At 35.6% G+C, this 23,683-nt stretch overlaps 2 protein-coding genes across 5 annotated transcripts in view; one reads left to right on the forward strand and one right to left on the reverse strand.

The window, feature by feature from the left end:
* LOC145670295 (uncharacterized) overlaps positions 1–9,687 on the reverse strand; it is a 244,463-nt gene extending 234,776 nt beyond the window's left edge. Inside the window, exon 1 of one of the 4 annotated variants that reach the window (XM_081738762.1) lies at positions 8,982–9,687. In XM_081738762.1, the coding sequence (XP_081594888.1) occupies positions 8,982–9,134 (153 nt within the window). In that variant the 5' untranslated portion in view covers positions 9,135–9,687. The remainder of the gene's footprint in view (positions 1–8,981) is intronic. The other 3 variants (XM_081738760.1, XM_081738759.1, XM_081738758.1) reach the window with 3 other exon arrangements.
* A 2,387-nt stretch (positions 9,688–12,074) lies between these two features.
* Positions 12,075–23,683, forward strand: part of LOC145670297 (ras-related protein Rab-30-like) — an 87,131-nt gene continuing 75,522 nt past the window's right edge. The window contains exon 1 of the mRNA XM_081738765.1: positions 12,075–12,215. The gene's annotated coding sequence lies outside the window, so the exon portion shown is untranslated. The remainder of the gene's footprint in view (positions 12,216–23,683) is intronic.

Consider the following 23,683-nt stretch of genomic DNA (forward strand, 5'->3'; position numbering starts at 1 on the left):
CAAGTAAGATCCGAAGAAAGAAAAAAAAAATCATGTATCACTGAAGTATCTAAAAGTTCCAGTCATCAATCATATATACATTAACTTTTGACTATTTAAAATTTATAACAGAATTTCGGCTGTACTTTCTTACAATGGAATAAATCGTATCATAAAAGAAATTTCAGTATTTTGATCATGTAATATGAATATCCCATCGTCATTATACAGACAGCATGCGTATCTAACATTAAAGATTGATCTCCTATCGTTATTGGTGTACAAGGCATAACAAAACAAAAGAAAGGAAAAACATATGGCACATGGACAGATTATTATCTTTCCCATTCTGGCAACATCATATTTTATTAACCCATTTTCTTTTAATATTCACACTCAAATAACCTGTGTCGGTTTACCAAGCAATAATATCCTCACTTATGTATGTCATTATTTCACAATTTCTTCATTTCCAAGTTTGGAGAGAAAACTAAAATGACAGATACGAGGAACGCTCTTTGTGACTGTAACATTAAATCATTTAATCTAGCCACTAAACCACACATAATGAAACGTGAACTATATACAAATGAACATGCAAATGAATATATATATATATACTGAACAATGTTTTAGGGTTATTCAATTATTCGTATTAGCACTTGGGAACAGATTACTAACAAAAATAGATCTTGTGCCATTTTCTTCCTTACAACTAAAAAATTCACCCAGGAACATGATATTTAGTAGGAAGGAGAGCAAGCTGATGCCTCATGTACATCCATGACTGAGATCAATATTACATCATTTACCATCATGAGCCAAACTACTTATATAAATTGGAAAAGAAAAATGTGCCTGATTGATTTTAAAGCGGTCCGATTTCCAGATTTCTAGATGGTGATATCGAATTAGTAACATGAATAAGATAACGTGGCAATAACGACCAATCGATGTCACCATCATTGTTCCAGAAGATTCTACCAGCCTATTACGTGACAGACTACATCAGTAGACACACAATTAAAGAATGTCGGGGATGTGTGACGCCGCACAAGTTTTAACCTGACATTGTGATATTAAACATTGTCATCACATATATCGCACCACAAAATATGAATAGTCACTAGAGAGTATGCGTCGGTAATTATAATAGTGTGGTCGGCGCCATATTGATTTTAGAAGTTTCGAGTTCCTGGTTGTTTAACAAGATGAAGGAAAATTTGTATTACCTGAATCCTGCAGATTTAAAAGTCATCAACAGTTTCCTGACACCACCAATCCTTCGTTCCTCTTTAGGGATGAGTACCGGTCGAGTCCTGATACTGCTCACGACAAAACAGGTTCACCAAGCCAATTCCATGACTGGCAAGGCGAACATTCCACAGTGACGACTAATAGCCACATGAGGTTATTAAACAAATTTTGAGTGGAGCTTTACTTTTTCCTTTATTTTTTTTTTCTTTCAAACGTAATCAAGGTTAGTCCAAGAATGACAATTTCTCACAGATTTGCCTAAATCTTGCAATTTCGCACACTAATTTTCTAAATCTAAGGGCTCCACGTCGTTACTGCCATTTGTCTTAAAAATGGCATTATTCTTCTTTTTATCTTGTACCTGACCGACTTACTCGCACATTAAGCGTAACATACCACATAGTGATAATTATTATAACCGTCATTACAAGTTTGGAATTAGAGACATGCATTGTTATCACTAAATAAATGCACTGTTATCTTATATATAAAAGAGAACGTACAAATCCTTTGTTCCCTCATCACGCTAATACGGCTGAACCAATTTCTTTCATTTTTGGGGGGTTATTAGGATTTGGACCCTAGATGGTTTTTATCATATCACTTTAATTTTTAATTACCAGTGTCTTGAGATAATTGACCATTCAAGTGTCCATAACGTACAAATCCTTTGTTAGTTCATCATAGGTAAAAATAAACGTATTTATATGCAACCCGCATGACCGTGTCACTCGGCGGGTTAACATAAATGACAGGCGATATAATGTTAACATTAGTGCAATCTACTATGGTTTTTATCATATCACTTGAAAGCGAAAAAGTAAAAATTATCTAAGTAACAAAGTTTATTGCGTTCCGGGGTGACCGCAGCGAAGCGGGGCGGGTTAACATAAATGACAGGCGATATAATGTTAACATTTACTGCAATCTTCTATGGTTTTTATCATATCACTTGAAAGCGAAAAAGTAAAAATTATCTAAGTAACAAAGTTTATTGCGTTCCGGGGTGACCGCAGCGAAGCGGGGTGAACGCTGCTAGTTATTAAATATCTATAAAACCCTACAAATCTAATTTTATAAATAATATTAGAATGTGTTTCTCATTCTCAACTAATCACGTCATGTCACTCAATTCCATCATCATAAAAAAAAAAAAATAGAACTTGCAATATTAAAACAATGACGCAACGAAAAAGAAGACTAGCAGCAGACTAAAGTTACTCAGTCTTCTCACACTATAAAATTAAAAGTATTATTTATCACGCCACAAATCAAATGTTGACCCGAAACAATGACGTTTCAAATTATATGTGTGTATGTTTCATGTAGCTTGATATTCCTATTTAATACGCATTAGCCGTGCCAGATTATGAACGTAACAAACAACGCACGCAGTTGATAATGTGTTGCATGTACAGTTCAAGTATACAAATACCGATAAATACGTACTAACCATTTAATATTATTGTTCTCCACTGATATGGTCTGGAGATATAGAATGGACAGTAGGGTGGGCCGAAAAAATTTTTTTCAGATATTCAGGATTGAAAATGAAATGAAATCTTTGAGCTTTACGTCCCACGGTTATGCCGGTTAGGCTAAAGGAGACCGTGATGATGAGTAATGAATGAAATAGTGGAATGAAGAAAGTGGGAGGAAACGGGAGAACCCCGAGAAAACCCACGCACACGGTGTTTGTCCACCACAAAGTTCACTTGGCGGGGGCTGGGATCGAACCCGGGACCCCAAGCACCAGAGGTGAACGCTCTACCACTGAGCCACCGCGGCCCCATATTCAGGATTGAGTAGTTATCAAAAGTTGTGCATTGGTACGAAATGAAGCCATGTCAAATATGTTGATTTTAAAACAATATTTAACCGGGCCCTCGTGGCCCTAAAGTTCCCAATTTTTTGTTCAAATAAAATAGTTTTAGGTAATAACATTTTACCAGACAATACTATTAATACATAAAACATGAAATACATGGTTTCAATATACGCAAATAACTATTAAGAGCCTAACTAACTTTCATAACTACCATATTAACACACGAAAAACCTTTGTGTTGAGCCCACCTGAGAACTCTCAAACTTTAAGAGAATATCACTTTTTCGCATCTGGATGCAAAATACACAACACTGGCTTTCCGAAGGCGGCGCTTACATTGCTGAATTCAAATAAACTAGAAACAATGTGGCTGCAAGCCTCTCTTCCTGTATTGTCTTGACTTCGAATTAAGCATATGATTTTGAATTACAACTCAAAATGCAAAACGATCATTAACCCCGTTAAGAAATGAGATATATCCCATTAAGAGCCAAATTAAAGAAATTGAAGAACGGTGTTCAGAAGTTATGTGATATTTTCTCTTGCAAATGCTGCGATAGATTAACCTGTAAGTGTGGTAAATTAAATTATATACCGCTTTTGGACTGGGAGCTCATATTAGATCAGAGAAATCAGAGACAAATCACGAGTTGCAATGTAGATGAAGCAGAAACCTATAGGCTCATAAGAAAGCATGACACACAGATCGATTATGATACTACGGTACCAATTACAAGAGGGTTACAATCGTTAGCCTCAATCCCGTACTTGGAACATACATTAAGCGCTTCCTGAATTCAGACGATGAAGAGTTCGCATGGAGCTATAGTTTAGAGAATAAAATCTAAAGTAAACCTAAATAAACAATAGTGAGCCCTAAAGAAAAGAGTACCGCAAAAGATTTAACAGGTATATCGAATAGGTCGGCTGCTAAAATTGTATCCGCTGTTTTAGAAGATATGAATTTACTGAACAAAACTAAGACAAGGTAGTAGATAAAAACAGAATCCGTACGAAACTAGCAAAAAAGAAAAAGAAAAAGAAACCGTCTACAGTGTAAAGCTACTAATTTTAAGGGTCTCTATTTTGATGGCCGAAAATACCAAACTATAGTTCTAATTGACAACTGCAATAGGCAAAGCACTGAAGAATATGCGGATTATATCGATTTGACCGATTGGTCAGAAGTAATAGTAACGAAACCTCCAATTTCGGCTAAAGTATTAATAGAAGAACCAACCGAAATGATTGTGGAAAAGAGGAGGTTTCAGTTTGTCACGTTCCCCTTCCACACACAGGCTTTGGAGAGGTGTGTAAAGGTAGTAACAGAATCTTCTTCAGAAGTATGCGGTAGTGTTGCACGAGACGGTTATATTCGCGCAAAACTAGAAGCACGAAAGTATCTACCAAGCTTCGGACATAAATCTCAATATTTTGTTCCAAGATTCCGCCAAGGAGCTTTAAGTAAGAGGAGGGTGGGTGGGAGGAACTCGCTGTGTAGCCATCTCCACGTGGTGAGTCCTGCGCTGCTTTGGTGTTTGTTGGTCAATTTTTCAACCTTACCTTATGTATTTGTGTCCGTACTATTATATCTACTAAACACCAATCAGGCGAAGAGCTGCACATCAGATCAGAACATTTAAAATCCTGGGATCAAGTTAAAGTATTAGGAATCTTAACCAATTTTCTATACATACTTAAAATAATGGTATATATATTTAAAAAAAATAACACTTTTCGGACCCGCAGGACCTGGTGAAATATTTTTATCTGCCTCTGTTTTGGGGAAGAAACATAGCATTATACAACTTTTGCACGGTATTCAAATTTAATTTTCTGAAAAGAAATATTTCAATAATATTTTCACTACTCACAATCACATGTTTTTCAGCATTAACGTTCTTTTGGGCTCCCGGGGCGCGGTTAAATATCTTTTTATCCGGCTCTGTTTTGGTGAGGAAACATGACATTATAAATTTTGCACGGTACTCAAACTTAACTTTCTAAAAAAATATATTTCAATAATATTTTCACTATCCACAATTTTTTTTTTTTTAAATTAACGTTCTTTGGGGCCCCCGGGGCCCGGTTAAATATATTTTAATCCGGCCGTTTTGGTAAGGAAACATAATATAACATTATACAACTTTTGCACGGTACTGAAACAACTTTCTAAAAACATATTTTAATAATATTTTCATTGCTGGCTGCTTTTTTTAAAAAATTACCGTTCTTTCGGGCCCCTGGGGCCCGGTTAAATATCTTTTTATTCGGCTCTATTTTAGTGAAGAAACATAATATTATACAACTTTAGCATGATACTCAAACTTAACTTTCTAAAAAAATATTTCAATAATTTCACTACTCGCAACTATTTTTTTCCTTCAAAATTAACGTTTTTTGGACCCCCGGGGCCCGGTTAAATATCTTTTAATCCGGCTCTGTTTTGGTAAGGAATCATAATATAACATTATACAACTTTTGCACGGTACTCAATCTTAATTTTCTAAAAAAAAAAATTTTTCGGCCGTTTTCGGCCCACCCTAATGGACAGGCCAATTAAACACCATGTATGTTATAACTTGACAATTCGATTTTAGAACATATCGCGTCTCACGGCGCAGATATATATTATGTACACCATCAAGGCACCATCTCAATAGTACCGAACACTTAATAAAAGGGAATACCAATAACAAATTCGTAAGAAACACGAATCATAATAAATTAAACATGAACACAAATTCGAACTTACAAATCAAATAATGCAATGTATCGTGACCGATAATCGGCACGTTACACCCTTACGTGCATGCCCACCACCACAGACGCACCCGTGTGCGCCCACCAGCTCCGCCCTACTCTGACTCGGCTGGTTCTCAAGCCGTACATCTGGAAACCGCAATTATACGTAAACCGAAAAGGAATTGTAATATTTCAACAATTATCTCCGGTGGCCCCTGAATATTACCTATGCCAAGTGAGATATTTTTACGTCGCCGAAGGCAAATATTTAGGCGACAATAAGAAGGAAATTAGTGAATTACTATTTTTCAACAATTATTTCTAGTGGTGCGCCAAAACTATACCTGCAGGATTTTATGTATAACTTTCCAACGTTACAGTTTATACACCTGCCAACGCCTCTAATTCCTGTTTTCTATCTATATACATGATGATTTAAAAGTCATCGTTAAGTTTAGAAATTTTCGCACTTACCCTATTCAAGTGCGAACAATGAGAAAATTCCGTTCGTGGTAATAATTGATGAATTATATATATTCATCATTTCTACGATCATCTATTACGTCCAGCTGTACATTGTGTGGAGACAAAATACACATATGATATTTTTGGCTATACTCTTTCCCAAAACTTTCAAAGCTTATAAATGGTAGGCCTACTTCGGCTGATGTTCATTTACGAATTTGTGGTAGTATTTCAGGTAACAAGTTTTCAGAACTGAACTAAAATCACTTCATAACCCTTTCAATAGTATTTGACTAGTACCTGCAATCGTTTCCATTTCCGAGATATTGTAATACGCATGCATCCTGATTTCCTCACGATTTGCTGGCAAGGTTCTAGAACACAGGTCCCCTTCCCATTTAGCTCTAATAGACAGAAAACAACGAATCCTGTGGGGCTATAACCCGCCTTCACTCGCTTACGCTTGCTCGGCAACACTAAGCGAATTAATTATTATGCTTTAGTACAGAAAGGAACCAACCCAGCTACTAACCTATATCGAGGGGCCTGTTTTCTAGAACCTTCCCCGATTTGCTACACGCCATATTGGAAATACGGCCGCCGTGGGCATACAGAATGGAATAAAATATTTCTGATTATACAATGTTTACGGAATATCTACTTACATATCTGGGCTAGAGTGCAGTTTATGCCGAACAAGTGATTTCGTCACTGAAAGCGGCATTGGAGGAACAGAACCACTGACACCGAAACAGGTACGGAATCGGTGTTTTACCTTCTTCTGATGAGAATGTTGTTTTGGTGTTTTAGCGGTTAATGGCACTAATCTCTCCAGGGCTGTGGTTGGTTTTGTTTGAAGTCGCTGATTGGTTGTTATGTATTCCTGACTGAACATGTTCTATGTTCAAATGTACGTTGAACATGTATGTTGCATCGGTCGAGAGAGTTTCGGTGTTCGGATATTAATTAATTTATTTGGTCAAATGTTTGTAATAATGAAGTGAATTCCTATCGTTTCGCAATATTGTGTGGGCTGATTAATATTGAGAACTGTAGTAATAGTTACGTGGACGAGTCTGTTCGGCAGACGCAAATTTAATGTCAGTCGAATGTGCCATAGAGTGGATAGTCGGTGGTACGCAGTCTATCGAGAATACGTGGTTGAATTTAAATTTAATTTATCGTTCTCATAATCTGATGCTTCATTTCGCTTATTTAAGAAAGAGAACGTTTGCTGCTGGTTGTTCCATTGTTTCGGCGAGATGTAATTTATTTTTCTTCGCTATGCTGCACTGATTTATAATTAGTGGTGTTTTTTTTTTCCTCCTTACTTTAGCTTTATAGTAGTAGTTTGATTATTTATTGTTGTTTTGGATGTTTCAACGGTACTTGAGCGGGGGGTTCGGGGAGCGGTGGTCCTCCATTTATATCTCAAAATTAATCGTCACCGTTTCACCTGAATTGATTTCTCAGAAGACTTTAGCGCCAGTTCTCAAGCCCTTGTACCTAGCAACTGAAGAGTAAATTCTTGGTGAGAGTGGTAGATTAGCAATCAATTTATTATCTTTGTTATGATATATACCTTAGTTTGGTGGTGCGAAGTTAGTTTACGATTACTTACTAGGTGGTCTGCAAAACTTGTCCAGAATTTACTTTTCGATTGCTTCGATTCACGGGATTCTTTTTGGGAATTGATCTCGGAACTATTTCGAGGAATCGGTTCCAATGAATGTTCATCATAAACAGTACCCTTACCCATATCTGTATATTATGGGAATCATGAGAGGTCTTGAAATCGTGCGATTTCCGTGTGGAATGACCCTTACACAATTTGCCTATTAAAATGTTAGTTTTGTAAATTTTACAAATATGGATCCGTACAGTAAATCTGTATCTAAATAAATAAAATGCTCCTAACCTATATACCCTTAAGAATAATTATAGGGTAATAGTATACATGAGAAGCCACTGATCTGCGTTTCTTGTGTGTTCTATTACCACTTCTACATGAAATACCATAATTTTTCTACGTAGTGCAATAGTATGAAGTATCCATGTGCACAAGACATGCGATATGCGTTAAATCCCCCCCCCACACACACACACACAGTCATAGATAATGTACAAGGGCACTACACATGCAGGTATAGAATACAGGTACGTTCTTTTTTATTTTCGGATCAGTCGATAAGTAAATAAAAGTCGCTTTGTTACCCCCTTTGTAAGTTCGTACATGCTCAATGAATAATCCCTAAAAGTATGAGCGTCCTGCTCCTTCGGGAACTGATGCAGCTTCATGTATACTATATCCAATTATAGTTCACACCTCAAACACGGAATTTGAAGAGCGCACAAACGGCCCACTAAAGAAAATCGAATGAAACTCTCAAAGGAATTCGGGGGATTAATGTTTGGCAAGTATAGTGCACCCAGCAAGTTCCAGCTCATATGAAAATGCATCAACATGCTTACATTTTCCAAACGACTTCAAACCCATCCCTGGGCATATATCAGGGCAATTTGCTTTGTCCATATTGCTACAGCGCAATTACATTAACGATGTATTACAAATCGAAAAAAACATACGATAGATATTGAAATTACCCGTAACTCCACCCATATGTTGAGTACTCTTACCAGACATGTAATCTAACCAGGCATTTTGGTACGAAAAAATATTGTGCAAAAGGGCTGTAAAATTACTTACCTTCTGAAGGTGTTTTTCTATCTCTTGCACGATCACAGGCGCATGGGCTATATTATCCTCCGCAAGCATCGTCAACATATTAATCAATGGCTTACTGTTCAGGGTAAGGTCTGCTAGCGATGACGAATACTCTTCCGCAACATCGTCTGCCATTTTGACTTACTTCATTAACTCAAATGTTTCGCTTGGTATGAAAGCTAGTGCCTTTAATTTCTACCAAGATTTACTATACAACTATGCATTTCGTTGTGTTCATTACTGTATCATGAGCAACGAAGTCACGAAAGAACTTTCGGGTCGAGTTTAAATCTTACGTTTCTTATCTCAAAAATACTCCTCACAATGTTTCTTTTCACAATCAACACTTTCACAGTTTTCTATGTTAGTAATATTTGACGTTAGAATAATAACTAGAACAAAAAAAATGCACAAAAGTAGTTTGTTCACGAAATCTCAACACATCATCACCATTCTCCACTTCCTTCTTTGCTCTACATCTTTAAAATGGCTACCAACGTTGCAGTCGCTTCTTAAGGACATGTGTTCTTTTCGTTGATTGGCTATTATTTGCATAAAAGCCAAGCCCAGCTACGAAGTTGATCCAATTACAGTTCCTGATACACCCGGTTTACTCTTGCGCCATCTGGTAACGAATTTCACAATTTAGAGAGTTCCTCCATTCAGTGTTGTCAATCATGCTATTTTTGTAGGTGTTCTTTCCTCCTAATATTAAACCATACGGAGACCTAACGTCAAACATAGTGTGAAATTAGATTAAATTTATTTCCATGATCGCACCACGATATTTGTGATTTACAATATGACATCAGTATTTTAATTCTAGGCAAAGTAAAATAAAAAACTGTCAGGAAAAATTGTGACCTGCGTTACAATTATAAGTTATATCCACACTTTCATTTTCATTAATTATTCTTCTTCGTTATTCTAGGGAGGTTATACTTTAAAAAGAATCAATTAAAAATAATTTAGAGTCAGCGAACTTTGAATTACTTTCCTAATGAAAACTCTAAACAAAAGAAATCAAAATAATTAAAGTAATCATTTTGCTAATATATCTCCTGCAATATTACCATGACATATTGAAGAGGTATACAAGACAGATAGATATCACATCGTAGCGGGGACGAATCCAAAATTCCCTTATTTGAAGAGATTGCATTGCGATTTGCATTCTGTTGTCAAAGCCTGTAAAAAGATTAATTAGCCCCCCAGATTCAACACTAAAATAAGAAAGTTACCTTTCTATCGTCCCTCATTCGTAACACAAATCGTTTAGATTTTTTTTTTTTTTTTTTTTTTTTTTTGCAATTTTTACTTGAGTCAAGCCAGCATCGTCAATTAATTTTTGATTACCATTCTAGTAACAAAGATGGACACAAATATTTAATCTTAGCAGTGCAAAACAGCACAAACGTACCATATCTTATTAAACGTAATATAAAATTGGGTAATATTTTAATTTATGGCGAATTTCACTAGAATATAAGCCATCATCGCCACCCCATTTCGTTTATTATGTATTCTAGCTGTTGCCACGAACAAAAATTTGAATGTCACAATCCAGCACAAACGTAACACAATCGTTTTGTAACTTTTTTTTTTTTTTAAAACTTTTGGGAGATATTTTAGTAATGGTGATTTTCACTTAATGTTAAGCCAGAATCTTCACATTATTTTGATTAGTATTCCGATTATTGATAAGAAAGTTGAAAAATCACAATAGTATAACCCAGCATAAGTGTAGCACAACTGTTCGAACGTAATTTGAACTTAGTTTGGAAATAATTTGATTGTTGGCGATTATCTTTCAATTATCAGGTCAAGATCGCCACATTATTTTGTTTATTATTTATTCGAATTGATATATTCCGACCAGCGAATGAGTGCAGATGCCTGGTTTTGAAACTAAAATATAAATTTCTGTGCAGTGGCGGATTCAGGAGAGTCGATCGCCCCCCACCAGAAGAGGAAAGTTAAAAAAAATATATAAATAAAATCCATCACAGAGTTTGGAGGTCTTAAAGCTCTAAGTAGCAGTATTACAACCCACCGCCCCGCTTAAGAAGTCCATCCTGTATCCGCCCCTGGGGCCGCGGTGGCTAAGTGGTAGAGCGTTCACCTCTGGTGCTAGGAGTCTCGGGTTCAAACCCTGCTCCCGCCAAGTGAACTTTGTGGTGGACAAACACCGTGTACGTGGGTTTTCTCGGGGTTCTCCCGTTTCCTCCCACTTTCTTCATTCCACCATTTCATTCATTTCTCATAATCACCGTCTCCTTTAGCCTAACCGGCATAATGTGGGACGTAAAACTCAAAGATTTCATTTTTTTGTATCCACCCCTGCTTCTGTGTTACGAACGGGTTAACTTGTAATTAATGTATCACAGTTCTTATTGTCCTGGTTGCAATAAATCACTTTACACAAATATTCAAGTTAAGACAAATACAGTTTAAAGGTTTTTGGAAGCTATTTCCAGAACATTTTAAGTCACAAAAAGTGACTGATAATATATTGGTAATAACTTGAAAAATGAAATTATTTTTTTAAAGTTTGACGTGCTACAAATATACAATTTAGTGTAATAATTAATGAAAGTGAAAGATTGTAAAATTAAATTTGATGATTCGGTAAAGAGTTCGACTAACATGTGTTTCCTGCAGTAGTCAGACTTTTTTAGTATGACGCTATCATACTTCAAAACGACTCTACAAAATGCGGACAGATTTGATTGGGGAATTGTAGATAAAATATTACAATATGTTATTAGATTAGCACAATTAAATTTTGAAGTCTGATGTTTGATTCATTTTATATTTTATTACCTATATGTTTCCGCATTTCTTTTGGAAGTTTCGTAATTTAAACCAGTATCCTTATTACGTACCACGGTTTGCAAAAATTCCTGAGCGCAACGCGAAACGTGGAAAACTTAATTATATGCTATCAATATTGTCGCCAACCAGAATGGAGGATTAGAGTTGCTTTGACGCAAATCATTATGAAAAGGGGCTTTAACAGTTATGTAAGTTCTCCGCATGCAGACGATATATTATGGCAACACTGCGTATGTTATACGCACCCCCTCACCTAATTTGTCCAAAGAAGAGAGTATAGAGGTCGTAATGGGATAAATTGTGATAGAGGAATTTGCCGATGACTCGATTTCAATATAAATTCGTGAAATTGGGAATTAGGCTTTAAATGTTCATTATTTGGTAAGCTTAATAAAGTAATTTTTTATTGGAATTGTTGTGTTAATAATAGGGGATGAAGCTAAGAGTTCCTTTCAGTTACGGTATCGCTTTTGGGCGTGTGACAATTTGTAATTCTTATTTATTAAATAATAAGTTCCAGGCTTTACATTACTTACATTTACATGTAGGCGAATAGGTGCAGATTGAGAGTAAATCATGCTAAAAGTTGAATCTTAGGTCAAAAGGAGAGTGCATTGAATGAGAAATTCCTACGATATTTCACTGGCGGAGCATTTTTGCAGAATGTACGAAACCGTTCTATTATGTTTACATTTAAGTTTACGGTTACAAGGGTCACACCATAACGAGTGCAATGCTGCTGTTAAAATGTGTTGGTGCATTTGAAGTACGACTGAGTAAGCTTATTTTCAACAGGCTGACTACTGTTTCTGGACACAAGGAAACTGTTATTGTAGATTACCCAGTACTGTGTTACTAGTGTGAAACCATGATAAATGCGCTAACCTATACAAGTTCTTAGGCATTAGTGTTTTCTTCCACTGTCCCTAGCTATGCGCATAACCATTATTAACACACCTGTTTTTTACTGATGCACCTTCGCGCAATAACCTTGTTGTGCTCCTACTCTGACTCGGTGCTTATTAGTGGCAAACTTGCACAGGTTGATTAGCGTTTTTTTTTATTATTATTATTATTAATTTTTATTTTGGTGCAGATTAATTGTGCATGTCCATACATAACTGCATCAAATATATGCTTCATTTTCATTGAACTGTCTGCTTCTGCTTTATAGTTAATCACTTAGTTGTTCACTTACACTCGTCGGTGGATATTAGCATGAAGACATAAGCAAGAAATACGAACCAGCTTATGCTAGGTTGCAACTCAAAAGCGCAAATACAACCAGTTCCCTCCATTGGGCTTTGAAAGGGTAAAAATTATTATGTATATTATTTGTAATTTCAGTTATTACTCACTATTCCACCATCAGGTTCAGGTTCAAGGTATTTTCCTTCCTTCTCTTCGGAGGAACAAAATCTTAACAGCGTGCAGCTCCTTCACCAACTCTTCAGTGGTTCGGCGTCCTAACTTCACATATTGCCTTCGACTTCTTACCCTGAATCACTTCACACTGTTTTGTGTATTGTGCTTGTGGCTACCTTCTGGACGAGTCCGTGCTTAGCAGGGTTTGAAAAAACCCAACCCACCTGAACCCATGTGGGTTTTTTCGGGTTTTATTGGGTTTTTTCGGGTTTAATTGGGTTTTTTCGAAATATTTCAATCTCTTTGGGGTAAAAATGTTAAAATATGATTTACATTTCATGAGTGTCATTGTCACAACTTGCAACAACTTTCTATTCACTGCTGTTCTGAAAGAAAATGCGGCCATTTTGAAATTTTATATTGGATCGCCGAAAAAATCTATACAGCAAATTTAGAATGTCTTGTGCTTCTACCCTCAAAATATCAACTTAAAAAGTCCGAAAATTGCACCTTGTAGCATGGATACCCGCTATTTTGAAAAATGGACGCCATTTTGAAATTTTATGCCGCCAAAATATATACAGCTAATTTAGTCTCTCGTGCTTTTACTTTGAAAATTTCAACTTGAAAGACCTAAAATTGCGCTTTGTAGCGAGCAGCGGCGCAAATTTTCTTCAACATTGGGGGGACGGGTAACGTTGTGTATATATATATATGCGATGTACAAAATATTTATGAAGGCGAAAAACAATGCTGAGGAGGATTACCATGTCGGTCTCGACGTCCTCCACAGGGGACATAAAATATGACGATATTATTATTGCTTTATAACTTTAAAATCCGACCGGCAACATTGAAAACTGTTTACAAGGGATGATCCAAATATGATCATTCCTTGTAACCAGTTTTCAATGTTGCCAGTCTGATTTTAAAGTTGTAAAGCAATAATAATATCGTCATATTTTATGTCCCCTGTGTGGGACTCCGGGACAACATGGGTAGGGGAGCAGAGTTGTCTTCAACATTGGGAGGCGGTCAGATTTGAGGCTTATTCTGGGAGGTATCAATTTCATCTCACTTTCCTTTGTGATAGTTGGAAACAAATCATCACATTTCTTCCTAAAACACACATTTCCAATCGGATTATTGAGGGGGACAGTTCCAAGATTGTAGGGGATATGTCCCCATCATCCCCCCGGGATTTTCGCCAATGGACATCAGCTATTTTTTTTTAAAAAAAGCGCGCCATTTTGTAATTTTACGTTGGTATACTGCCAAAATCTAAACAGAAAATTTAGTGTGTCTCAGGTTTGTATCCTGAAAATTTAAAAGACCGAAAGTTGAACACTGTGTGGTAAAGGCAGACAAACTAACAAATGTAGATCGAGTCATCCTAGGAGCCTTAGTGACGTTCGCCAAATATGAATACCAAATAACTATATTAATTTAAAACGAAGACATAATTCATCAAAATGTCTTAAATATTTTTCAACGTAAAATAAATGGTCTTATTGTTGAAGTTCACTTTCGATGCTTTGTGCATTCAATTACGGGAATTACCCGGGCACTTGTTGCAAGACCGTTCCTTTCCGAAAATTAATTTAAAACAATTATCAAAGATAGGCCTATAATTCGTATTTTATAAAGTAAATGTTTCAAAATGTCTAGAATGAAATGAAATATCCTCCAGCGTAAAATAAATAGATTTATTGTTGAAGTATTCCCTTCCGATGCTTTGTGGGTTCAATTGCGGGAATTTTCCGAACACTTCTTTCACGACGGGTTTTCCCTGAAACTGCAGCTTTCTTTACTGTACATCGAAACTTCCATTAATACTGAAGTTTGAATGCAGCACTTGAAATAGTAAGCGTTACGTAGTCTTCGGAGCTCCGAGCATTAAGCTTCTTAATTTTGACAAGAATTTTTACGCTATTGCTGGTGTCGATTCTACAGAATGCTTATTTGAAGGCTAGCAACAAATGACTGAACTTAACTGTTGTTGGAAAACCAAATTTTACTGAATACTTTTGTTACCATCAAAGGTAAGAAATAATACTAATAGTTTTACTAATGTATTTACATATTTACTGTTAGTACGGCACCTATGATCTTAAACCCGTCAACGTATGAGGGATAACGTCCCTCGGCGGCGCCGAGTCAGGAAACACACTATTCACGGAAAGTGTTTTCTAAAATATACAATCGCTTACTTTACTTCAAATAGGCTATAAGCATAATCCGCACATTAATTTGTTCTACAATTATCTCAAACTAAGGTGAGGTTTTTTATTTATTCATTCATTCATTCAGTGCATTTAGAGCTTTATAAAGGTCTTATGTTGAATATTGTTGTCTATCTTAACAACTTAACATGAAAGCATATAATTCGCCCAAAGAAAGTTTAAAATCTGATAAAAATAACTTTCAATGTGATCACCTTAGTTGTACCAATAATACATTAACAAAAAAGTCAAAAACCCAGATGGGTTTTTTCAGGTGGGTCCAACCCGAAAAAACCCGGTTGGTTTTTTCGGGCTGGGCCCACTTGGGCAAACCCTGGTGCTTAGAGGGTTCATTTTCATTGTTTTTATAAACATCTCTCGGATAAGCGCACAAAATATTTAGATTATATGGATGACGGTTAGCAAAAGCAGTTTTTTTTTTCGAGAGAACCAAAAAAATAAACTTTTTTTAAAGCCAGGTTTGTTGGTTTTTTTTATTTAAATTATTTGCTCTATGTATTTATCACATAAGGACAGAAATAATTGTTTCGCCCTGGTGTTTAATGCAACAACGGGGTTATGCTGAAATGAGACATATAAGCTTAAAGCGGAATCCAAAATTCTTCTCGGCTTACATCCGAGAGACATTGTCCTCCATTTGGATTCCACCCGGGACTAATTGGCCACAAATACGATGAGTGTGCGGGAAGGTTCTAGAACACAGGTTCCCCCATATATGTTAGAAGCTAAGTTTGTTCTTTTGTGTACCAAAGTTTAATATCTAATTCACATAGTATTGTCGAGCGAGCGTCAGCGAGTGAATGCGGGTTAGAGCCCCGCAGGGCACGTTTTTTTCTGTCTTTATTACAGTTAAGTGCGAAGGGGAACCTTGCCTGAGTGTGCCAACCCACTCACAAGACACTTCTGATAAAATACGTTGTACTGATCTTCACATGCTTGTGATATAATCATCAAGATTCATTTCAGAAGGACAAAAATATAAGTAGTTACACAAGTGAAACCATTATATGTAAATTAGGAACTCGCGCCTTAGCCGTTGGCAAAATCCCGTTATTGCTTGGTAGCCTGCCTAAAATTTTAAGGTAAACGTATCATAAACAATACGTTCAAACTGAGGGATTAAATTACAAATTTAGTATGTAGATACCATTCAATAAAATTAAAACTGAAAGTACAATCCAAGCTAATGTTGGAAGGTACGTGGGAAGTCGATCAATTTTGTCAATTTGTATCAATACTTTCAAGCAACCTTGGTTTCTTTATAAAACAACAGGTATTCAGGCAAGCAGAAATATACAATTTGGTTTCATTTCGTATGTTTACGCTTAACATCCTTATGTGATACCGAGGTTATCAAGAAAACTTTCGCTTAAAGTGACATACGGACCGCTAGTTAGTTTGCACTTGAAAGAAGGGTTAAGGTTCGACCGAGAATTGAACATAGGACACCTTGATTAAAAAGTGAAAAGGAGATAAAGTTAATGCAGAGGGTTTGATGTGTGGAAGCGGCAATATGAAATTCACACGATTTAAAGTATTTTTCGTTCTTTTCTTCTTCTTTTTTTTTGGGGGGGGGGAGTTAAATCAGTTGTTTTTTTAAACCGCCAACTTTAATATGGAGGCTGTTCTATAAAAAATATCATTAGAAATTTGTTCTATAAATTTTACAAATTTCTAGATGTGTACAATCAATCAGCACCATGGTTTTTATAACATTCGTCCGAGCAAGTGGCCTACTTTACTTATATCTGTAAGGGATTAGGATTAATCTTGGATTATAAGAGCCAAATCAAAAACTTGACAGGAATTTGCGAAATTGTAACATTCTTTCGATCGAAAATATGGCTGGTTCCCTTCAACTAAACATTAGCCGAGCTCGGGAAGGTTCTAGAACGGAGGTCCTCCATATAGGTTAGTAACCAGGTTGGTACCCGACGGGAGCTCATGTGGTTCGGATTCCACGTTAATCAGTAGGTCCACGTCCCATATAGCCTTGCTGCTGAAAGGGACGTTAAACTCATACTCAACTCAACTCAATATTGCAGAGTGAACGTTACAATCCCCGCAGGGCACGTTGTTTTCTACCTTTATTCCAACTCAATGCAGAGTGAGACTAATGTTCTAGAACTCTGCCGCCGAGCTCACATCAGTTTCCACGCATATCAATCTCAACGCAGTTATTTGAACATGCACCAAAGAAGTAGGGTGAGGAATGTCTTAGTCTCGGTTCAGACGTGCAGAAAAGTCTGTTGCGGACACGCGCGAGCCGGAAATACATTGGTTCTTATCATTCATGCCACACGAGCAGACTTTCCCGTGCGACTCTGCTGCGGACGCGCAGTGGTCAAAATTTGAGTTGTTGGGACTGCTGGCTCGCAGCGAGTCCGCACATGTGTAGCGGGTCGGCAAGCCATTGCTGGCAATAAGTCAAGCCACACGAGCATACTTTCCCGCGCCCGCAGAAATGGAAAACGAAGAACTATTCATTAATGAAATACGAAAATATCCCGAGATGTGGTATTTAAAGGGTGAAAAACATCGAGACAGAAATAAAAAGCGAGAGGCATGGAACAAGATGTGTGAGATCGTAGGACTATGTGAGAAATTTAAAGAAAGAACAAAGAAAAAAACGAGTTTAAACCAAAAAACGAAAAATGTTCGTAAAAGTGTAAGTGTTTGTAAAATCTTGATGAACACACGTTTGTGGATTAACACGTTTCACTTCCGTATATTATTCGTATTATATTCAGACTAAATTCCCCATTCATTACTCAAAAAGATTATACTACAAAATCAACTTCTGTTTTTATATATATATATATATATATAAGTTTATGAATGTTTTTGTGATTTTTTTATACTTTGTTGTTATTGTTATGTAATTGCAATCAAAGAAAAATTCAAAATATTGTTTCGTTTCAATAAAAAATGTTTATTGATAAAATACATCGAAATGCCGTACTTTTGTGTGTGTTGGGGGGGGGGGAGGATCATACAAACCCCACGAGAGGCATTTAGTGAAATCAGAAGTATCTTTGGTATCTATTTATGTATAAATGTGTCCGAGCCAAAGTGGATTCAAATAATTCGTATATTTATTCTCTATTCACTAATATGCAAATTAAGTCATTGTATTTCTTTAAGTTGGACTAATAAAAGTCGTTGTTAAACTTGGACTAAATTAGTTCTTCTGTACAATGGTTTCACTTCTGCAACTGTTTATCTTTTTGTCCTTTTAAAATGACTTGATAATTATATTAACATGTATGCAAAGATCAGTACAACATTTTTATCAGGAGTCCTTCGTGAGTGGGTCGGCAGACGTATCGCATTAGTGGTTTATTAGTCCTGGTTCCGCGTTCAAATGGAGAACAATTTCTCTCGGATGTAAGTCGAGAAGCGGTTTGGATTCCGCTTTAAGCTTATGTGACCCTTTCGAGCATAACCTGGTTGTTGCATAATAACACCAGGGCGAAATAAACTTATTTCTGACCATATATGATATGAATACATAGAGCAAATTATTTAAACCAAAAAGCCTGGTTTATACCAAAAGACCTGGTTTAAACAAAAAAAAACTTTTTTTGTTTTTTCAATAAAAACCATGGTTTTTGCCAACCATGACCGCTGGCCTGTAAAACGTATTTGTTACTCCATTATCTGGTTGGTGAAATCAAATACTTGGGAGATTCCTTGGTTGAAAAACTTTTATTAAACACTAATTCTGTTTAATTTTGTACTTCGTACTTTTACAGATCTTATAACAATGACGTGTATTTATATAATTATAATTTCTTCTTTTTTTATATAATCGGGCTATGGCTGATTTTAATTACTTCTAGCACGTTAGCGTTGTGTATGGCGCTTCAACAATACGGAATTACATAAATTGTATATATAGGCTTTCTCAGTACAATTATGTAAATAACTGTTGCTCCTAAAAACTGGAATTATTCCTATCTTGCCGATTACTAGTGCCACTAATACAAATGTTCCGTATAGGGAAATTACTTCATCTCTTAGCTACGGGGTTGCCTTGAAAATTCCGATTTGTAGTACCTTGAGCCATTGAATTGTCCTCATAAGTTTGAACTATTAATAACATCCTTGAGCATCCCAATTGGCAAGAATGAAGTAATTTTCAAAATTTCGTAGGAGAGCATGTATCAAATCTTCATATTTGTGTAAGGAACTCTTTATTACATTGAACCATCCCGAACAAGGTGGCTCTAAAGTATGTGGTAAAATTTTCGAATATTTACTTCTATTTATGCCTACTAATTCACACTCTTCATCGAACTTTTGTGAAAACATACTTGCCGATATGTCGTCTACCCGACCACTATATTTCGTTAAAGATCTTACTTCACTAAGTTTTACAAATTTGGATTTGGATTCAGTTGTCTTCACTTGGCCTTTTTGCTCCCTTTCACTACTACAGCTAACATCTAAAAGTCCGGATGGATGATTGCATCCTTCGTCACACGGACCGACCATGTTCCTATCATCGGATTTGTTTTCATTTCCAATATACATTAGATTTCTCGCTTGCCTATCTTCTGTTAGATCATTGGTATGCATGAGAGGAGTTTGTATAACTGCACTGTTCTTAACTTGCTGTTAGTACTTTCCACCTTCTAATGTACCGATTATCGATCACTATACATTACATTGTTTGGTTTTTAAGTTTTAATTTGTGTGCGTGTTTAATTTGTTATGATTCGTATTTCTTATGAATTCGTTATTGATGTTTTCTCTTATTAAATGTTTGGTACTGCTGAGATGATGCCTTGATGGTGCACATAATCTCTATCTGCGCCGTAAATAGTAATATGACGTGGTAGGCCTTCATTCAAATTAATTTGATAACGAGACGTGATATGTTTTATACTAGAATTGTCAAGTTATAACTAGACTTCGGATCGATATGCACTAAAAAACGGCAAAATATGCGCTAAAAATCACGAAAATATGCACTGAAAATACGCAAATATGCAGTAAAAACGATAAGTCTGCATCATTCAAAAGCTAAAGTTAAATGGGAAATTTTATTATCTTTAGAGAAAAAAGTTGTATTACTTGAATTACATATACTTGGTGCACAACTATGATGCATTCATGCTACAATAGAGAACTATGTAGTTTTCGATATTTTCTGGCAAAAGCCTGCACTTGCCAGTCAAAACATTACTGTACATCGAAAATGTTCCTTCTGTTTCACGGGTCGTTAAGGGACAGTATTTCAAAGAAATCTGTAATTCGTGTGTCGTTGTTCCCACAACACTTTATTTGCATTAGACAAGAACTTTATGCCAAGTTTTATCGCATCTATTGACTGTGCCTTTCGAAACAATGTGTGTACGATTGGTCTTGGCGGAGCCTGTTTTGTTATTGAATCAAACAGCTCTAATGCACTACAAAGTCGTAATAATCATTCTTCTTTTCTCGTTATGATCTTTGAAATTAAACTAAAATTTGTATTGAGAAACGCAAGTTCGCTTTTAATGTTTTCAGTTCCGCAAGTATCCACGACTTCTTAAATACATTTGGCTTCCTCGGGTTCAAACAGCTCAGTATGTGAAATTGATATATATCTACCCACATATATATATATATATATATATATATATAGAGAGAGAGAGAGAGAGAGAAAGATTTACAAATCAAAAAATAGAATGCGCCAAGTACTTGTGAATAAAGAATAAATATACTCAGAGAAGTAATAAACTTTTCTGGCATAAGCATATAATAAAACATGACTAGCAACTAATAAAAATTTCCCTTAAAGGTTTTAAAGTTAACGGAGATAGATTTATGCAAAGAAAAATAATAATAAATAATGGACATACAGAGATAAAATATTATACATACCGTATTAAATCACAGTATTTAGTTATGCTACAAATTCATACACATAAAACTTACAGTGAACAAAAAAAAGCCTACATACATTTCCCAAGGCCAAGACAAAAAGTAGATACCCTTTTCAGCGCGCATCCCTCTACTTTTGGCTCCCTTTTGATCTATTGTGTATATTATGCTTCTTGTTCCATGTCTCTAGACCAGCTAGAAAAAGAGTTATTGGTTTGGAAATTACTATATAAACTGCACTTCGTTTAAAAAGTTGCTCGGTATCTAGGGCCTTATATGGCGGTTGACTACAGGTTAAATGTGTAGGGTAACAAGTAAACGAAGACCTTTACAGACAACGTAGTTCATATACGTAACCTCTCACAGAATGTCTAAAATTTTTCTAAACTCTGCATTCCGGAACTTGAAAATTCCCGTTAAAATGTATATTTTAACATCCGTTGTTCGGAACACAGGTTCCGATTCATCAAGTGAATTCAATTTTCTTTTTAACCTATAAATTTATGGACTGAGAAATATTTCCGTTTAATAAGTGACCTATTGAAGGCAATTTTTACTGTATTAAAAGACTGTATTCAAAACGTTATGTTCTTGTTTAGAAGAAAATAAATCCACTTGAAATAACTTTTTGTATCCAATTATGTGTTAATCCTAGAATAGTTTCTTCTAGCGTAACATTGTCCGCTTAAAACAGTAAGAATTTACAATGTATAATATTGATACTTTAAATGGAATAAACTGATTTGAGCGAGACATGGAGCATGAATGGGAAGAAGGTAAAGTTATCGAAAACATAACAGAACACGTAATAGGAAAGTTGCGTTTCGAGAGACGGAGATGCGTATCAAAGCAACACAAGCTTATATTTAAATAATCTCATAAATTCCTTAAAGGAAAACTCGGAAATTTATCTAAAAAAGTAACTGCTGCGACAAGTTTTAGATTTTGTAAAGCAAATATTTTAATTAATTGTAGAGCTTATTTTCAAAAGGTTGTTCATTTCTTCCCGAAATACATTTTTAAAGGGTTTCTTTGAAATGATCTCTATCGAGTATGCAAAAACATAAAAATAAAAATAAATAAAACAAAATAAAGCCACAACTGGATTGTTTCATACTTGTAGAACTTCTTACCAAACTTAAAACTGCTACATAAGAAGACCTAAAAATAGGGCGCTGCTGAAGTATAAGCTTTTGCTATCGAACAAAATGGAAATGTCCTCTTTTGAAAACAAGCATACTTAGTTTGAAAATATTACTTGTTTAGCACACACTTTGCAAAATATATTTTCTCCTTGAATTGTTAACGTATCTCGACTTCAATCCATTCTTTCAGAGGGTCCATTAATTGTAGTGCTACACAATCAAATTTCAATTTTAACTAGCTCAGAATTTTGTCGTTTTTTTTTTTTTTTTTTAGTACATTGGTGAACCACTAAGATTTTTTTTTTACAATTGAAATAAACGAGAGAGGGCCATTTGAAATTTTGGCCACATCGATCACCTGTAGTGCGACATCTTTTAATTCGAATTTTAACAAGTTTTGAATTTTGTCCATTTTTTACATTCTTGAACCACTAACAAAAAGGTATATACCATCCAAATGAACGAGGGAGGTTCATTTCAAAATTTGGCCACTTCCATCACCTGTAGTGAGACATCCTCAAAATCGTATTTTAATTATGTCAGAATTTCGTTGAATATCGGAACATTTTTACCACCAGAAAAAAATTCGTACCATTCAAAGAAACTAGGGACAGACATTTAAAATTTATCCACTTCGTTCACCTGTAGTGAGACATTTCAAATTTGAATTTTAACTAGCTTGATGGTGCAAAACTCTACAAAAAAAACAGTGAAAATTCTAAGCTAGTTAGAATTAGAATATAAAGATACACTACTGGTAAACTAAGTGGCCAAAATTTTGAAAGGACCCTCCATTGTTAATTTGAGCGTTAAAAAGTTTTCTTGGTGGTACAAAAATGTATAAAATTCACAAAATCCCGAGCTAATTAAAATTTGAATTTAAAAATGACACACTACAGGTGATCGAAGTACCCAAATTTTGAAATACCCTTCCTCGTTTATTACGATGGTACAAAATGTTTTGTTTGTGGTACAAGGATTGGACAAAATAGTAAGCTTGTTAAAATGCGAATTTGAGCATGTCACACTGATCGATGTAACCAAAGTTTCAAATGTCCCTTCCTCGTTTATTTGAATGGTACAAAATTTTTTCTTGGGTAAAAAAAAAAATAGACGAAAATTGGACAAAATTGTGAGCTAGTTAAATTTCAAATATGAAGGTTTCTCACTACAAGTGATCGAAGTGACCAAATTTTGAAATGGCTCTCCCTCTTTTACTTGAATT

This window comes from Thermobia domestica, chromosome 14 (genome assembly GCF_964235325.1).
Source record: "Thermobia domestica chromosome 14, izTheDome1.hap1.1, whole genome shotgun sequence".
Lineage (NCBI taxonomy): Eukaryota > Metazoa > Arthropoda > Insecta > Zygentoma > Lepismatidae > Thermobia > Thermobia domestica.